A 19,909-nucleotide genomic window follows, 5' to 3' on the forward strand; every position below is an offset into this window, starting at 1 on the left:
AAAAGAACCATAACCTTGAATTATGGGACGAAATAAAACCTGGTACGAGTTAATATTGGTACACAATGACGTTGTACTTATTTAAATATTACAAAACCAGTGTGAAAATAAACAAAATGGCCGACAGCACTGAAAATCTCTCTCGTCAAAATGAGGTGGTTATTTTTAGGTTTTTGTTACCATCGAGATGGAATATTGATACACAGTTAAACAGTTTTTGTTATAAACTGAAAAATGTCACATAATACTGCCATCTTGAATAGTGTTTTAGCATTTTTATAGTAGAAATTGGGAGCTTCTTTACATAAATATTTATGATTTATAACCGTATTCGATAGATTCAAAATAATCAAACGTCATAAAAACAATGCATGCCTTTTTCGCTGGTCAGAGTAATAAAATAGTATTGACTTGTTAAAACCTAGAAAGTGAGGTCAATTTCCATTTGAATATGTATGGTCTAATAAAATATATTCGTGTGGCTTCTGTTTTGGTTAGGACCCGTCCCGTGTCTTAGGAAAGAAAGAAATGTTTTATTTAACGACGCACTCAACACATTGAAAGTCATTTTATTTATGGTTGTATGGCATCAAATGTGGTTAAGGACCACAAAGATAATGAGAGAGGAAACCCTCTGTCCTCACTTCATGGGCTACTTTTTTCAATTCAGTTCCAAATTGTTTAGTGTGCACATTCAGAGCAAGCTGTTGTAGCGCACACCTGTCCTGGGCACAAGTACAGGCCTCGGCCGGTTCCTACTTCCAGGACAGGAAATCTTTTCAATTAGCAGCAAGGGATATGCACCATCCCATAGACAGGGTAGTACTAGTAGCCTACATACCACAGCCTTTGATTTACCAGTCGTGGTACACTGGCTGGAACGAGAAATGGCCCACCGATGGGGATCGATCCCAGACTGACCGCGCATTGAGCAAACGCTGTACCACTGAGCTATTTTTATGTGCAATTTGTAAAAACATCGGTCATGATATAAATAATACTGCAGTACTCATCTATAGTGAAGAATATTGGCTGCTCACCAAGTTTGAAATTAAGAGTTCTATTTAAGGCAAAACTGAATTAAACATGGTTGTTGTTTTTTTACATCAAGTACTAGGTTATTAATTTGACATAAATTCAAAAGGTAAAATCTAGCATTGTTACAATTTTTTAATGGACAGTGGGAATCATCAACTTAAAAGTTATAAGAAAATAATATATGATAATAATGATATTGTCACAAATATGGACAGCAAAGTACACTTAATTGGGGCAAGTCGACAATCACTGGGACAAGTTAGTTCTGATGCTTTCTATAAATATCTCTCTTGGGTGCTAAATAATATAAAATGTACACCATATTTCATAAAGACAAAACTATAGTGATTTTGATCAATATATTTGAAGAAGATAAAAAAACAACAACAACAACACAATAATGTTATTCCACACTTCAACTGATTAAAATGTGTTGTCTTTTTCAGATATTTTGAAATCTTTATTCAAATTTAATATTTGTACTTTTATCGGTTCACCAAAACAAATGCCCATGAATGATGTACCAACATTATCTACGTAGTCCGGTTCAGCTTAAAAAATACATCATACTAACCGTTTGATACCAGAAATTGATGGTCAAAATTAGGGATACGCCTATCCATAGAGGTGGCTAATGCACAGTGAGAACACTGATATAGACTAGTATAGTCCAGCAGAATTATGTTTAAAATTATGTGACTGTCGCAGGGATTTACCTTATTTTTCTGAAATGGGGGTCCCTTGGACTCACCTCTTTCTTTTCTGGGGGTCCCAACCTGAAAACAAAGGGTCCCAAAACCACACAAATGACAGAGAGCTGCAGACAACAAATCACGTGTATACTATATATGTTTCATTAAAGTAAATTTAACAAGCTGTGTTGTTGTATTTCCTTTCGGGAAATCAATGTCGGTATTCATTGTTTATTCTTTCAAAATCAACATTTCACTTTGATCTGTATAATTATTTGAACATTTCCTGCAAGCTAAATGACACTCACAATACCATGTGTTGTTTATGAATCGTGCTACTTCTTTGTTAATGCAAATCAGAACATATAACCAATGTGTTTTATTCGCCCGGGAATTTCCGATTGTGTTCGGCCTGTTGACGAGAAGTTCCGAATGATCGCAAATCCGCGATCTCTTTCCGGAAATTACCAACTTTACACGATTAAGCGCAGCAAAGGATAAAGACGCAGTGTTCCCAGAGATTAAAACTTTTAGTTTTCAAGATGGGGAATCCCCATTTGAATAAACAGTTTATAGGTAGAAAAGAAATAGTGTGTTACACAGAATGATCGATCTTTGATAGTGGACAGGGTTACTGAAAATGTCAGATATTTTATGCGTCCCATGGGACGCAGTATCTCTATTTTTGCGGGTCCAGTTAAGTTTTAGTACGTCCTATACACAAGTTTTGTGCGTCCGGTAAATCCCTGGACTGTCGCACTGTAATGATTGTTATTGAAATAGATTCACTCTGTATTTCAGTTTATGTTCAAAATATTGTTTCTGTTGGTATTGCAGTCTATAGGAATTCTATGGAGTTATAATACATGTATATGTTTGGAAGTTTTGTATCTTGGTTCATAATCTTTCTGCATAATTGCTATATGAAAAAACCCAAACAGTTTTTTAACAAATGAGAACTAAAATACAAATCTTCACTAACATCATTTGCTACACTGTTAAAGGTTTCCCTTAATGTTTAATTTTTTTTTATAGATTGTGCTAATAAAGGATAAGTTATGGTTATTAAAGCTAAGAAACAAACAAGGACAATACATACATGTAGAAAACATTAATTAATAATAGAGAGTAGAATCAGGATTTATTTGGTATATCTGCCCTATTAACCCCTGATTCTGCTAGCACTCGCTATCAATTATTAGTGTTTTCGAAAATAGAGAATTTTTTTGATGGATTGTGCTAATAAAGAATAAGGTATTATTAAAGCTAAGAAACAAAAAAGGACAATTTCCGTACGTAGAAAACATTAATAATAGACAGCAGAATTACAATTTGTATAGTATATCTGCCCTGTTAACCCTTGATTCTGCTAACACTATCTATTATTAGTGTTTAGTAATGCTAATTGGCTGAATTGTTTTTATTTGTGTTTGATGTTCAGCAGGGCCAGTCGAGTGAATCGGAGGATGACCGGCTTGCTAACATCAAGAAGGATATGGAAGGATGGCGCGAGGTGCTCATACCGCTCAACAAACTTCTCAACTGGGAGAAACCATACTACCCAGCCATCATCGTGGGATTCACCACTTTTGTCTTCATGTACGAACATAAAGACAGGGTTTTATTTCTAAAATTGACTTGACGCCCATGGTTTGGACTTTGGAAATTTTAACATTAAAGAAGTATCATTAAAGAAATATTTGGTTCCTTCACAGTTTTTTCATCAGTATCTTTTAAAATAAAATAAGAATTTTTGGCAAAATTTACATTATTTTAAAGGGACATTCCTGAGTTTGCTGCAATTTTTAAGATGTCGACTAACAGAGACTTTTTGACGACTGTAATTACATATCAAATATATTTTTCAGCATAAAATATTAGTGGCTGTATATTAAACATGTTTTTGATCGTTCTTGTATTTGTACTAGGTTAAATTTCATTTTATTTCCTAATAAAGATTTTTTCGTACATACAAAATTATTTGAAGACAAAATCCAGTTTGGGTTTCTTACAAATATTAAGACGACCAGAAACACATTGAATGTACAGACACTGATATTCTAAACAAGAAAACATATTAAATATGTAAGTTTAATCGTAGAAATATGTTATTAATCGGAAACATCTCACAATGCAGCAAACTCGGGAATGTCCCTTTAAGAGACATCGTTGGTTTAAAAAATTCTTTGATGATGTAGTTCAAGCATAGTTTGGCTTTTGGACAATCTTTATAACCAGTTTTTTTTTACAGCAGTATTTTAATCTGAAGATACTATCTTAAACTAAATATATACTGACACACAATGAAAATGCAAAACAGATATTTTTCGATATTTTTATGGTGATTAATAAAAAATATATTTATTGGACTTAAAATAACAATTTATGAGAGGAAGATGGTGGATGATTACCATTCTGGAGAGAAAACTAGTCTTGCAGCACGATGTCGCAGTGTCATGATGTTACCGTTGTACGGGCGTCTGCATCTGAGTCCAGCCGTTCTGACTTGACGGATGGCCGTCATCGGATGGATAGGCCTTCCACGATATCCTATCGTGTTGCTTGCTGTCATCGTTGCAATTCTGAACCGGTCACGGAGGTGGTGTTGTCGAATCTGCCGATCTTGGCGTGGGATCGTAATGGGACGTTGACCAGGTTGAGGTCAATCACGGACACTCCCGGTCTGTTGATGATGTTCAGCAAGTCGTCCAATAGTTAATGGATGGACTCTGATGGTCCTAGCAACTTGGCTTTGCGAAGTGCCCCCTTGAACCATGCCCAACGCTCACTCCCTTTGTTCTTCTCTGAGTCATGGCATTCTTAATGTGACGAGGAATATGACACCGTTAAGTGACTTTTATGTGTCCACATACTGGCATTTCATGTGCCATTGAATGCAGGATGATTGAGCATGTAGTGAACGCATTTCACACCATTTTGTGTGTTTCTGCTATTATATGTGTAACGAGAACAAAACCAGGATTAAAACCCAGACAAAAGTACCAATCAATGGCTTCCTCTCATAAATAGTTATTTTAAGTCCAATAAATATATTTTTCATTAATCACAACAAAATATTGAAAAATATCTGTTTTGTGTTTTCATTGTGTGTCAGTATAGATTGACAATGTTTAATTAATATGTTTTTTTTTTTTCTGTTGTGTAGGTTGATTTGGTACTTCGAGCCGTCAGTCCTGACAACCTTTTCCTTGATTGGTTTGTTCATGTGCATTATTGATTTCATTGTACCTATGGTTGGACCAATGCTGTATTCTAATACACAGTGGTAAGTGTGTCCAGTTATATATTTATATATCCTCCCCCCCCCCCCCCCCCCAAACATACATACTTATCACTGGGCTTCATGGTGATGTAGCAGACCTTGCCATAAAAAGAATTGATGGGAGTGATTAATTGCTCCCCTAACATAGATAATGGGGAGTCATTTAAGATATTACCTGAATTAGCATTGATATTTAATCCTTTTATAGTACTTTAAAAATAATAATTCACATGCTAAGGGGAGCTAAAAATTACTCTCTGGGCGTCGTTTTATGAAGCGATATTAGCGCTAAGATCAGCGTAAGTGCACAACTACCTATAGTCAGTCCCATCATTCTATAAAAAAACAGTTTTGTAAATAATTTCAGTTTGGTCTAACGTAAGAAGAAAAGTAAGCTTAAAGTGTTTTGGAAATAACCAAAAAATACTATTTTTGTGTGCAATTTACAAATCGGTCGGCTCAGAAATAAATAACTTGTAGTAAATTTCATAGTATGAAAAAATGCTTTCGCTGTGGGACGGACTATAAGATTGCTTCGTAAAACGGGGCCTTGCGGTAATCTGGACCCCAACACTAGTTCAGGCCTTCCTGATTTCTATTCGTAATACTTTTGTTTTAGAATACATTGATATGATTATTATGACTCCTTCAGATGATGACAAAGAGAAAAAAAATAATGATATTGTGGTATAAAAATATTTTAATTCAGTGACATTTTTGTACTCAGAATTATACGTTTCACACTCATGTGCCGATCCCAATGGAAAATTGTATATTCAGATTCTATGGCTTTACCAAGTGAAATAATCTTTGATCTTGGTGATGGCATATATGGAGAAGACAACTACATGCACTTAAAAAGAGATTTAAAAAATAACTGATAGAGCTGGGTGGTATTGAAATTTCAGGTTCGGTATTGGTATCAGTATTTAGGGGTGATTTACCTCGGTATCAGTACGGTATCCGGTATTGATACAATACTGATACCGATATCGAGTAGTATTTTTGGTATACTCGGCTTTAAATGCATGCCTGAGTTAAGTCTCACCTTCTAATTTCATCTAAATAAAATTAAATTCGATACACAAGGCCTTTCTCTCTCTCTCTTCTTGTCAGCTATTTTGAGTTAGTCAGATACATCGTTCGTGCTTTACTAAATGGCGGATAAAAATGTTCAACACCAAAATTTCGGTATTTTGAAATTTGTTTGGTATGGTAAATCGGTGTTGACATGATATCGATACCGAACGGTATATGCGGTATCCTGCCTAACTCTAATAACTGATCAGAAAATATCACAAAACATTTACCCCTGATGTACTGACGAGAGTCAAAATATAGAGAAGTGATTAAATAGTTTTAATTTGCAGGCAGCTGTGTTATGTGCCCAGGACAGTGTACATGAGCTCTTATTGGACAGAAATAAACTATCATTGTATATACTACAATGGATGACATTTTGTCAATACAAATGGGTGATTACATGATAATAAAAAAGCAGAAGTGAACTCATAAACCACTTCTTTTTTTTACATTTCTGTTTGAAAATTAGTTTTTATATTTTGATGTTGTTTTCAATTTGGACATTCCTTTTTTTTGAAGGACTGTCGTCCAAGAACAGGAGTTTGAGCAGATCTGTATTCGACTGTGGAATGCCAAAGTTCACTTCAACAACTTCAAGGAAACAATGTCACAGCTGAAAACTGAAAAACCAAAAGTGGTATGGAAAACACCATCTTCTGTTTATAGGTCACTTATTTGTAAAATTAACTTTCTGGTATTTTTTAATATTTTATTTTACGTTTAAACCATATCTGTTTAAAGTTGTTGATATTTAAGGTATAGAAGCAACCTGTGTTGAATTAAACATAGTTGAAATACATTTTAATTTTGTGATCAATGGTTTTACATTCTAGTGAAGTCCACTTTGTTCTTATTACAGATTAAAGTGTGACATACTATAAGTTGTATAGAAGCATCACTTGGGGTTTATGGATTTTTATACCCTCTGTATGCTCTTGTACCTCGAGCCGAAGGCATACAGAGGGTATAAAATTAAAAATCCGTAAACCCCAAGTGATGCTTCTACAACAAATTTATCTTGCCAACATATTTAATTACAAGTTTTTCTTTAAACACATCCAGGTGCATTAATGTTCAAACAAAACAAAACATTTTCAATAACGTCATGTACCCAGTTTATTGATATTATAAGGAGATTTAAAGTGATGTCACTGGAATACTGACGTCATTCAAATTCAAAATTAGCTGTATTATTACAATGCTTCACCACATTAAAATGCTCGCATTTCATCAATTTCATTTTCTGAGTGGTTGGGAAATCGTTTGACAGCCATGTGTTATTTACGTTGGTAACAGACAATTTTTTGTATGGCGCATTAATACAATAACAACAGTCCAATGTTACAGGTGGGGTAGAAGAGATTTGACTCGGCCCACACAGGGTATAAGTGGGGTTTTTTTTCAAGGCTAAATAACCAATGAAATTCAAGTATTTTACATGAAGTCGAAATAAATATCATTTATTTACTAATATGCATAGCTTTTGTATTTATTACATTCCTCTTGGTGTAATTTGTGCATATTTGATTTTTTTCAGTATTTCATTGTGGTCATGGGGATGCTGATTCTCTTTGCATGGATTGGATCTCTCTTTGACAATATGCTTCTAACCTACTTAATAGGTATGTAAATACTGTCATGAAAATAATGTGTCATGATATTATTGCGTTGGGACAGATACACAGTAAAATGTGTATTTTTATTAGTGTGTCTGGCAAATGCAACTTTTAAAGATCATACTGCAAAAAACAAAATAATAATATGAGTTGTTTTCATGTAAAATAACAGAAGAAGTGATGGTCAGTTGATGTCAAAATACTGTACTATTATTGATGATTGCGAAAAATCTTCGAAAATCTTAACCAAAAAAAAAAAAAAAGGTCATAGAAAATACTTTTTAAAAATAATGGAAAGTCATGGAAGTTGGTTGGTAACAATGTGTTGTATGAACCTTGTTTGTTCCTTAGATACCCTGGTCGGTGAACGTAATGGTCAATATGATGATAAAATTCACAATATATTTTCCGTCTTCAGTGAACGTAATGGTCAATTTGATGATAAAATTCACAGTATATTTTCCGTCTTCAGTGAACGTAATGGTCAATATGATGATAAAATTCACAATATATTTTCCGTCTTCAGTGAACGTAATGGTCAATATGATGATAAAATTCACAATATATTTTCCGTCTTCAGTGAACGTAATGGTCAATATGATGATAAAATTCACAGTATATTTTCTATCTTCAGTGAACGTAATGGTCAATTTGATGATAAAATTCACAGTATATTTTCCGTCTTCAGTGAACGTAATGGTCAATATGATGATAAAATTCACAATATATTTTCCGTCTTCAGTGAACGTAATGGTCAATATGATGATAAAATTCACAATATATTTTCTTTCTTCAGTGAACGTAATGGTCAATTTGATGATAAAATTCACAATATATTTTCCGTCTTCAGTGAACGTAATGGTCAATATGATGATAAAATTCACAATATATTTTCCGTCTTCAGTGAACGTAATGGTCAATATGATGATAAAATTCACAATATATTTTCCATCTTCAGTGAACGTAATGGTCAATTTGATGATAAAATTCACAGTATATTTTCCGTCTTCAGTGAACGTAATGGTCAATATGATGATAAAATTCACAATATATTTTCCGTCTTCAGTGAACGTAATGGTCAATATGATGATAAAATTCACAATATATTTTCCGTCTTCAGTGAACGTAATGGTCAATATGATGATAAAATTCACAGTATATTTTCAGTCTTCAGTGAACGTAATGGTCAATATGATGATAAAATTCACAATATATTTTCTATCTTCAGTGAACGTGGCTCTTCTTCAATCGGGCCTGAGACGCCATGCCGTCGTCAGGAAGTATATCCAGAAAGGCAAGGCCATTCTCGATCGCACAGTGTTGAACAAGAGCAAAACGAATTGAGCTGGTGTCGTCGCCAAATATCATCAAGAACCAGATGTACCTTTTCAAAAAGATGTCAAGAGATGGAGTCAGTGTTGTCGGTTCAGTGGTGGTCATGTTGTTCATATTTTGAGCTTGATAACGATAGCAACTTTTAGTGTAACATAAAACCTTTTTTTTTTTGCTTTTTGCTTTTATGAAGTAAAAAAGGCGAAATATAGGTGTTGCTTTTTTGGAGGTGGTGGCATCGGCATCGACTTTGGTATTTAAAGTTTAACGTTAAAGTTTTGTAATTACATCAGTTTTTAACAAACTATTAGTCTGAGGTCGATGAAACTTGGTTTGTTGTTTCACCTAATTAATTAAACATTTTAAAATACTTTTGCATTTTGCATAACGTTAAAGTTTTATGTTTAGACCCATTTCTCATAAACTTTAAGTGATAAATCGATGAAACTTGTTTTATAGTTGTTGCTATGGATTTTAATCACAATTCATGTGAAAAGAATTAAACATTAATTAAACATTTTTAATTAAAATATTTATTTTTTTCTCTACATTAAAGTTTCGTGTTTAGATCCGTTCCTAATAAAACTATAGGTCCTACAACAATGAAACTTGGTTTATGGTTGCACCAATGGTTGTTCATCACAGAATGTGTGAACAGAATTAATTATAATATTTTTGAATTTAGCTAACGTTTTGTGTTTAGCTCCATTTCACACACACTGCAAGTCCTAGATCGATAAAACTTGTTTAATAGTTGTTCCTATGAATGTTCATAACAATATGTGTGAAAAGAGTTTAAAATTTATATGATGCAACTATCGGTAACACCGAAAGAGTTTATGGTAGACGAGATGTTTAATTCCACCGAATTCATGTTTTTGTTTGGGTTTTCTGCTTCAAATGTGTCAGACAAAATTCACAGCCATATCTATAGGGTTGGAGGGGTGCAAGTGGAATGACTTTTTTTTTTCTTTTTTTTAAAATCAAAAACAGTTTAAATTTAAATCTCACAGAGTCAAAAAACCTTTAAGCATATTTTGTTAACTTTTTCCATTCTTGAAAAGTTGCCTCTCATTTTGGGTCTAGACTAAAGCTAGGATTCCTTTAATGTAAACTTGGCTCCGACTAAGATATGTCCTAACACAGCCTTTTCAAATGCTAGGTACAGTGCATCCATCTCTCCATCTTAACGGTGCGAGAGGATAACATTGATATGTTCCCACTTTAATGCAAACTTGGCTCCGACTAAGATATGTCCTAACACAGCCTGTTCAAATGCTAGGTACAGTGCATCCATCTCTCCATCTTAACGGTGTGAGAGGATAACATTGATATGTTCCCACTTTAATGCAAACTTGGCTCCGACTAAGTTATGTCCTAACACAGCCTGTTCAAATGCTAGGTACAGTGCATACATCTTACCATCTTAACGGTGTGAGAGGATAACATTGATATTTTCCCACTTTAATGCAAACTTGGCTCAGACTAAGATATGTCCTAACACAGCCTTTTCAAATGCTAGGTACAGTGCATCCATCTCTCCATCTTAACGGTGTGAGAGGATAACATTGATATGTTCCCACTTTAATGCAAACTTGGCTCAGACTAAGATATGTCCTAACACAGCCTGTTCAAATCCTAGGTACAGTGCATCCATCTCTCCATCTTAACGGTGTGAGAGGATAACATTGATATGTTCCCACTTTAATGCAAACTTGGCTCCGACTAAGATATGTCCTAACACAGCCTGTTCAAATGCTAGGTACAGTGCATCCATCTCTCCATCTTAACGGTGTGAGAGGATAACATTGATATGTTCCCACTTTAATGCAAACTAGGCTCAGACTAAGATATGTCCTAACACAGCCTGTTCAAATGCTAGGTACAGTGCATCCATCTCTCCATCTTAACGGTGTGAGAGGATAACATTGATATGTTCCCACTTTAATGCAAACTAGGCTCAGACTAAGATATGTCCTAACACAGCCTGTTCAAATGCTAGGTACAGTGAATCCATCTCTCCATCTTAACGGTGTGAGAGGATAACATTGATATGTTCCCACTTTAATGCAAACTTGGCTCCGACTAAGATATGTCCTAACACAGCCTTTTCAAATGCTAGGTACAGTGCATCCATCTCTCCATCTTAACGGTGCGAGAGGATAACATTGATATGTTCCCACTTTAATGCAAACTTGGCTCCGACTAAGATATGTCCTAACACAGCCTGTTCAAATGCTAGGTACAGTGCATCCATCTCTCCATCTTAACGGTGTGAGAGGATAACATTGATATGTTCCCACTTTAATGCAAACTTGGCTCCGACTAAGATATGTCCTAACACAGCCTGTTCAAATGCTAGGTACAGTGCATCCATCTCTCCATCTTAATGGTGTGAGAGGATAACATTGATATGTTCCCACTTTAATGCAAACTTGGCTCCGACTAAGATATGTCCTAACACAGCCTGTTCAAATGCTAGGTACAGTGCATCCATCTCTCCATCTTAACGGTGTGAGAGGATAACATTGATATGTTCCCACTTTAATGCAAACTTGGCTCCGACTAAGATATGTCCTAACACAGCCTGTTCAAATGCTAGGTACAGTGAATCCATCTCTCCATCTTAACGGTGCGAGAGGATAACATTGATATGTTCCCACTTTAATGAATTCATATCAACAATATGTCTGCATGCTGGAGTTTTGTTAATGGAATCCTGGCTTCACATGACTCAGATATTACATCTTGCAACTATCAGGGGTGGGAATTCTCCTTGGATCAGCTGTTTTCCTCTCATGGAACATTGTGTTTCCTCGCATTTTAATCATCCTTTCCTCCAAAATGTGTCAGATGGCACAGATTTTAACCTAGGATTTCAAGAATTTCCGGGACCCCTCTCGATTTCCTCTTTTTTACAATTCACCAATTCCCACCCCTGAACAATTCACTTTTTAAAAATAGTATTAAGTGAAAAGCACAGTTTAATATTAATCCTGTTGTCAAAAATCCAGATAGAACCGTTTAACCAATGTTACACTATAATATGAAGTGTTCAAAATCCATGCTCTGACACATAACATCATCTATTTGTTGCGTTAATAAAACCCATGACTTGAAATAAACTTTTTTGGGTAAAATGTGTACCACTATATGAAGACCTAATCAGAAATACAATCCATGATCTAAGACATAATATAACACATTTGTTTTTGTTTTTATCAAAGCCATAATATGAACACATAAGTGTTATTGTAATAATTTTTGGAACCCAAGTTCCTTAGAGTTGTGTTTTCAGATATGTTGTGGTCATCAAGAAATGTAATTATTTTGATGCATAATAACTTGATATTACACTGTGAAATGGCTAATGAATTAATGACCATCTGTAATGTTTTTTCTCTATTTGGTGATTCTCATAGAATCATCCGTGTTTGTTAATGTATCTCTGGAATGTTTAGTATTGTTGTGGTCAATTTATTGCATGTGATTACCTTAGATACCTTTTTTTTTTCCATATGGATGTTTATGGGAATGTTATAATGGAATATATAATATTGCATATTTAATTCAACCTTTTCTACAGCATTTTACCCTGCTATTTGTAAGGGCTTGTGCTTTTTGTGATTTAGTATCAATCTAGTTTTAATATTATATACGAAATTGGCATGCGTAATATATTCCATGCAGTCCCAATTTCTACCTTTTTGAAAATATATAACTGATTATCTTTGGATGGTCAGAATTTTAAGGCTTTGTGCATACATATATATTTTTATTTTTTTGTTTATCTTTAACACCATAAAATTGAATAGCATAATTATTTAAATATTTACAGTCAGTTCAGCTGACATAAATGTTGAGCGCTTGTAGCTCTATTGGTAGAAATATGGAAAAATTCTAGATATCTTTGGAATTGTAACATTTTAAGAGATGATTCGTTTCTCTGACCTAAATGTAATTATTATTCAAATTGTATAACTTTCTATTTGTTTTTATCATAATTGGAATCTTCTGTGAAAGAACATTTACTTCAAATATTAAAACAGAAATATATTTAGTAAACATGCTCAACTGTTTATTTAATAAATTATGAAAATATCATTTGGATGCATTTCGTGTATCAAAAGTAGTTCATTATGGTGTTAATATGATCATATAATAATTACATATGTTAAGAGCATCTTCTGTTTGTACTTCGCATTCAGCAGTGTTGCCGTTTTTATCAATTTCCAAATTCAGTTCTTCGTAATGATGCTGTAGGCAGCATAGCCAGCATAATTGTCTTGCCAGTAATTAATTTTAAAATAAGGATACCGTGTAAATATTTATTTATTCTCATCCGGTACAGATTTTGGAACTTTGTGTTTCAATTTACTGTGTGTATTCCCATTTCCAAACATTTTTACATTCCTTTTCTTTTGCAGTTTTTGTTTTGTAGGTTTTGTTTTGTTTTTTAGGTTCTTTTGTTTTGTTGTTTCCATTTTGTAGTTTTTGTTGTTTTGCTTTCATCATTTACGTTCACATGATTTATTAATTTTTGTGTCCATTTGTTTGTGAAAATCTAAGTTTGTCAAAACATCATATGAAAATTAGCTAGGCAGATAAAATATTTTTGGAATGATTAATATGAAAATGTTTGTGTTTACATTTTTTTTTTTTATTGTATTAATATTTAGTAGTTACTATTAAGCAATATAGCATATCTATATAAATCTTTGTTGTAATTCTGTTGTATATTTTTTTGGGTTTCGGCTATATTATTATAAAAATTATATCGGTAATGAATACTCATTTAATAAGATTTGCTTACCTTGCATTTTAATTAGTGCATAATGAAATGTTGTCTTCTTAAACATACACTATTGGGCCTCATTTGCTTTCAATCCTTGTACCTTCATAATCATTATGTTGGCAATATTTTATAACACATTTTTTTTTATAGTATTGTAATTTTTGTGTTCAGGTAATAACAGCAACAAAGTTATTTTGTGAGAAGGAATGGTTCAGACTATTGCAGCAAGTGATATAATTTGTAACACAAACTTATTACGGCACACACCACTATTACCCTTCTGCTGTGTAGTGTAGTAGTTTAATACAGTCCAGCTGGAAAGGTATCCCTTTCTTTGATTAAGAGATAGTGCATTAAATACCTGAAGTTGCTTTTTGGGTATTTTAGACACAGTTCTTGCTCCTTGTTCTACTTTAGTCATCTCAAAACCTTCATAAATTGCAGCAAATCTGAAAACTAGTTTTGAATGGGTCATAGCTCACAATGTAATTGGTCAACCTAATATTAAGAAAAAATGCATTTCATACGTCTTGCAATGTTTATGTACACAATACAATTATTTACAGATTTCTGTATAAATGTGAAAGAAAGTTAATGGTGGTGTGTGACCTTAATAAATGACATTTTACAAAAATCTAAATTTTCAGCAAGAAGTTAATGTTGTCATTTTATTTACTGTTTTTTATTTTTTATTATTTTGTTTTTGTTTTTGTATTTTAACAAATGCTAGACCGTGACATAGTTATTATTATAACAAATTATTGCCACAATTGTGTGTACATTTTGTTAATAGTCCCTGCATGTGATGTGCCTTATCATTTTCATCATTTTAATGCCCAATTTCATGTAATCATTTTTATTTTAGCATTTTAACGTCTCATTTCATGTAATAATTTTCATCTTTTCAGTCTGATGACCTCTAGAACTTGATATTACCACCAAGAACAGATTTTTATGTACCGTACTTAAAACAAATTAAAATACTGGAAACTAATTGTCAAAATATCAAATTAAAGGAGCCAGCTTTTTTTTATTTTAAATTTAGTTTTTGGTTTTTTATTTAGTTAAGACTGTGTGGTATCCCGGCTGATAAAGTTTGAAGCAAACTTAAGTCATTTAGAAATGTAAGAATCATATGTTAAAATGTGGGAATTAGAAGTTATTTCCAGAAATCAAGATGGATAAAACCATCCTGGCAGGTAATAATATAGAATGCTGGATGTATATAATAATTACTCATTAGTGACTACACACAAGAAGCCTCATCTCTATCTCAGTGGCCAGTCCATACATTGGGTTTAAGCTTCGATCACCAAATGCAAATCAGAATTGAATTTGGTGAATACATTTTTTTTTTTTTTAAATAAATTGCCAAAAAGCTTCTTAAAAAATTGAAAATTGAAATTCTTTAAAGATTAAATATTAAAAATATAATTCAGCTACAAATAAAAAAATAAAAAAATAATTGTATTTTTTAAAACAAAATTTGCATAAAATAAACCTGTTTCTTACCCAATTTGCTATTTTTGTTTGAGGAGGAAAAAATCCTCCTTTCATTTTGCATACAAAAAAGTGATGTGTAGAAATGTGTTTTAAGGTTGGTTAACAGTGTGGTTAGTCGAAGCTTATCCGAGTCGTTATTCTTTGATTAGAATACAAATGCATGGATCATTCCTGTTTGGTTTGTTATGTTTAAGATTATTGTTGAGATTTTAATTCACTTTGTGATGATGGATTGTTGTAGTGAATTAGTTACGTTTTGAATGTTAAAGCATTACATTTTAAAATATAACAATACACATTTACCAACTGTCTGAATCACAAAATGCATGGTTCTGAGGAAGTTTAATAACTGAATAAAATGACACATTTGTCATAGACAAGTTTTGATGTACAAAAGTATAATACATTTATTTATGTGGGGTGCAACTAAGAGGTGCGAAATATTCTTTTCAAACTGTAGACATGAGCATATGTAACATTTTTATTAAAACGGGTCTAAAAGTTGTTTGTCATCAAGAAAATTGCATACATTTTGGTATTTTTTTAAATACTATCTGTGCATAATATTAGTCGGTCAAGAACAGCTATTTACAAACCGTACATGGTTTTGGATCAGATATTAAGCAATGGCAACATAACAATAAATATTATTATGTAGATACTCCAGTGTGTGGTATTCACACCATTACAATTTCATAATCTGCAGTTGAACTGTTACCATTTTGTCATCTCTTGTGCATTGACACTAATCCAGTTATATGTATTATCCAGTTGTTTATTATTCAAAAGTAATTATTAAACTATTTCATTTAGACGGGCAAAGTAAAAAAAATCCTTGCCGTTACATTTTTTTTAAAACTACGACTATTTGTTGCCCAACATATTTTACTTTGACACTTGGTCAAGAGAAAAGAGAGATGCAACCTTCTCCCACCACAAATGGTGACTGGGAAAAACTGCAGTTGATTGGCAAAATATTAATCTTCAGTTGGTCCCTTATGTAGGTTTGCTGGTGGCTAATTTTGACAAAAAAATAATCAAGATTGCAATCAGATCAGAGTTGTGAAAATATGGCCGATACAATGCATCCCCATAGTTATTGTTTCTGGTTTATACCAGATATGATATTTTATGTTGTGCATTTGTGTGTAATATGACTTGGTGTATTACAACTTGGTGCTTATTTCTTGCAAATCATTATTTTCATTTTACCATTTAATGCACTTTAGTTATTTTAACTCCAATGCTTTGTATTATTTACCCATTTTATTGTTAATTAGAACACCAATATAAAGTACATTTATAAAAAGATTGGTCTTCATTGGAGTAGTTAGATAAATTTACACTTTTTAAAATCTTTAAAAACACCTTTTTTTTTTGTTTCGTGGATAACTTTTGTTTATGGTGGCTGCTGGTATGTAGCAAATGGACGTATATATCATCTATTCTAATATTTTTTAAAACTTGAGAAAAACTAAAATGTGCCAAAGGTTTTTACTTTTACATCCATTTTAAAATGGTAAGCTATTTAAGCTAAGTATGCAGTGAGAAGAATGCTGGGTTTTATAATTTCTTTGAACATACTGGTTAAATTGGTTTGCAAATTATGTCTTCCACATTTAATTTGAATCCATCTTTTGTCCATTTTTAGTCATTTACAGCATGTGGCATTTTTGTATTCACTTTGTAAACATTCACACATTCTTCAATAAATATTTCATTATAATGTAGGATTTGTTGTTGTTGATAAAAGTGAACATTTTCTGATTAACAAAGTTCAATGTTTGTTCACTTTAACCTACCGGCATCGTGGTTAGGCCATCAGTCTACAGGCTGGTAGGTACTGGGTTCGGATCCCAGTCGAGGCATGGGATTTTTAATCCAGATACCAACTCCAAACCCTGAGTGAGTGCTCCGCAAGGCTCAATGGGTAGGTGTAAACCACTTGCACCGACCAGTGATCCATAACTGGTTCAACAAAGGCCATGGTTTGTGCTATCCTGCCTGTGGGAAGCGCAAATAAAAGATCCCTTGCTGCCTGTCGTAAAAGAGTAGCCTATGTGGCGACAGCAGGTTTCCTTTAAAAAACAGTGTCAGAATGGCCATATGTTTGATGTCCAATAGCCGATGATAAGATAAAAAATGTGTGCTCTAGTGGCGTCGTTAAATAAAACAAACTTTACTTTTGTTCACTTTAACCATATGATCAACGAGTACCAATTTTATGATCTTGATTTACAAAAGTTTGATACAGAGTTGCTTCCCTTCTATTAACTTCTACTTTGAAAACTAATGCAGTAATTACAACTTAGTTTTCTTACACATCTGTGCAAGAGATGACCCATTGTAGATAAATATAGTCTCCAACATAGGTTGGAGATACTTTTCAGATTTGTGACTGGCTGCTCCACAGTGATACCTGGTCACCAGAGCCATACCTTCCAATTATTCTCTATATAATCAATGCGACATATTGTAATGTACAGAATACTATACTCTTTTTCTCTTAATAGACCCATTCAGGGCCGTATCTTCCGGGGTGGGGGAGGGGGCAGTTTCCCCCTTTTTTTCTTCTTTTTTTTACTCCAGAAAATAACACACATCTTGGGGTTTAATTTGTATAGTGATCCTCCTTCACAGTCCATTCCTTGATGTGATGAGGGGGCTTGTATGTCTCAGTGACCCAGAGATCTATGCCAGCAGGAGCTTTGGCTTCTGTTAGGGACACCCAAGCTGGACTGGTCAATGGGTAGAGGCTAGACTGATATGGACTAAGGGTGAGGTAACCCTAACAGAAACCATGAGTGCTGAAGTCAGAAGTATTGGGCAGCACAGTGCACTCTAATAGACCACAATACCATGCATCAACGGCTATTATGACTACATTTCAATACTAACAGATAACAACTGTACAAGTGGTATACTGCCACCTGCACAACAGCAACATGAGATGAGGCTGTGCTCTGGGATGAGAGCCGCTAAAAAAACTAACCTAAACATATTTGTAGTCAACCAGTGTTGATTTTTTGCACAGTAGTTATTAAGGGAGAAAGAAAGAAATGTTTTATTTAACAACACATTTTATTTATGGTTATATGGCGTCAGACATATGGTTAAAGGTAGGGTCAACTCAAACAAGAGCCTTATGTGTTGGAAAGATGCATACCCAGACCACCAACACATACTGACACTTTAGCAAATGAAAAACGCGTAATTTTAGAGTTAATAAAAAACCATGATTATTCCTGCTAACTGGGGGCAGCCATTTTGTTTCGTTTTTGTGACGTCCTGTGGGATAGCTTGGGGCGAAGTGACGTCAGCTCCTGACCATCTCCTATATGTACAGTGTAAACAAAAGTAGTAATTTTCGACAAGGCGCTTCTCTTTGATCAACCAGACTTGTAAAACAGCATAAATGACGTAAAACAGCATAAATGACGTAATAATATAATAAACTATTTAACTAAATATATTTCAAGTTGCATTAACGGAACAAAATGGGGTTATAGTATTTTTCTCTGTTAAATAATCCAAAAGAAAAATGTACACTATTACGCCTATTGATATGCTACGTTAGAGCAAAAACGACAACCCACGATACCCAAGTGATAATTTTCTTTTCTTTGGGACTACATAATTGGTCAATTCTGTGGTTTTAGATGGAAAAGTTTACTTAATCAATAGTTTTACAGAACTATTTACAGTAATAAACCATGTCCATTACCATTTTAGGGGCGACAGGTATTATTCCACAATACCGGTATGTATTTTTGTGTCTAGACAGCGTCAATTAATTGGCTCATCTGGTTACCAATTAAATACACACCTGCCAATCAGGAATCACAGGTAGAAGCAACTAACAGCATAGACCAATTAACTAAGAAAACACTCCGTGTATCATTTCAGTACGTAGGTTAATGCATGGACAAAACATTATTAATTATTTCGACTTGTTGTGTAGCCACTTAGACAATGGTATTTTATTTTGTATTGAAAAATAATGTATATAGTGATGGATATACTTATTGCTGGCTTACTGGGATGTGTATTATTACAGAACATTGCAATGTATGATTATTTATCATCCTGCGAAAACCAGGTAGATTGTGTTTCTCTAGTTCTAAGGCTCATTCCTGACGTTACGCGTTAAGTATAATGTAACCACCAGCCAGAGGGTGTACTCACTGAGAAGGTACAAAATGGCTGCGCCCGTTATATATAATAGCCGTAACATTTAACCATTTTATTAATTAACTATATGATTATACTTGTTGATATTAAGCAGTAATGTGCATTATATATCGTTGAATATGCATACCAGGCCAAATGCCTTAATTGTCCCTTCCTTTAAGGACCACACAGATTTTGAGAGGAAACCCGCTGTTGCCACTACATGGGCTACTCTTTCCGATTAGCAGCAAGGGATCTTTTATTTGCGCTTCCCACAGGCAGGATAGCACAAACCATGGCCTTTGTTGAACCAGTTATGGATCACTGGTCGGTGTAAGTGGTTTACACCTACCCACTGAGCCTTGCGGAGCACTCACTCAGGGTTTGGAGTCGGTAT

At 33.8% G+C, this 19,909-nt stretch overlaps 1 protein-coding gene across 1 annotated transcript; it reads left to right on the forward strand.

Moving 5' to 3' along the window:
- Positions 1-103: 103 nt before the first annotated feature.
- On the forward strand, positions 104-17,068 carry LOC121379877 (ADP-ribosylation factor-like protein 6-interacting protein 1). Its single transcript, XM_041508536.1, has 6 exons — positions 104-155; positions 3,172-3,329; positions 4,897-5,016; positions 6,616-6,733; positions 7,634-7,718; positions 8,941-17,068. Exons 1-6 carry the CDS (start codon positions 117-119, stop codon positions 9,054-9,056), a joined length of 636 nt encoding a protein of 211 aa, XP_041364470.1. The 5' UTR covers positions 104-116; the 3' UTR covers positions 9,057-17,068.
- The last annotated feature ends 2,841 nt before the right edge of the window (positions 17,069-19,909 follow it).

The sequence above is a fragment of the Gigantopelta aegis genome, chromosome 8 (genome assembly GCF_016097555.1).
Source record: "Gigantopelta aegis isolate Gae_Host chromosome 8, Gae_host_genome, whole genome shotgun sequence".
Lineage (NCBI taxonomy): Eukaryota > Metazoa > Mollusca > Gastropoda > Neomphalida > Peltospiridae > Gigantopelta > Gigantopelta aegis.

What these genes read in the sequence shown, in the direction of transcription:
- LOC121379877 (XM_041508536.1), top strand. Translation starts at nt 117, where the DNA reads ATGGCCGACAGCACTGAAAATCTCTCTCGTCAAAATGAG. An exon ending in TTCACCACTTTTGTCTTCAT is followed by an intron (nt 3,330 to 4,896) that starts GTACGAACATAA and finishes TCTGTTGTGTAG; the next exon opens with GTTGATTTGGTACTTCGAGC. An exon ending in GCTTCTAACCTACTTAATAG is followed by an intron (nt 7,719 to 8,940) that starts GTATGTAAATAC and finishes TTCTATCTTCAG; the next exon opens with TGAACGTGGCTCTTCTTCAA.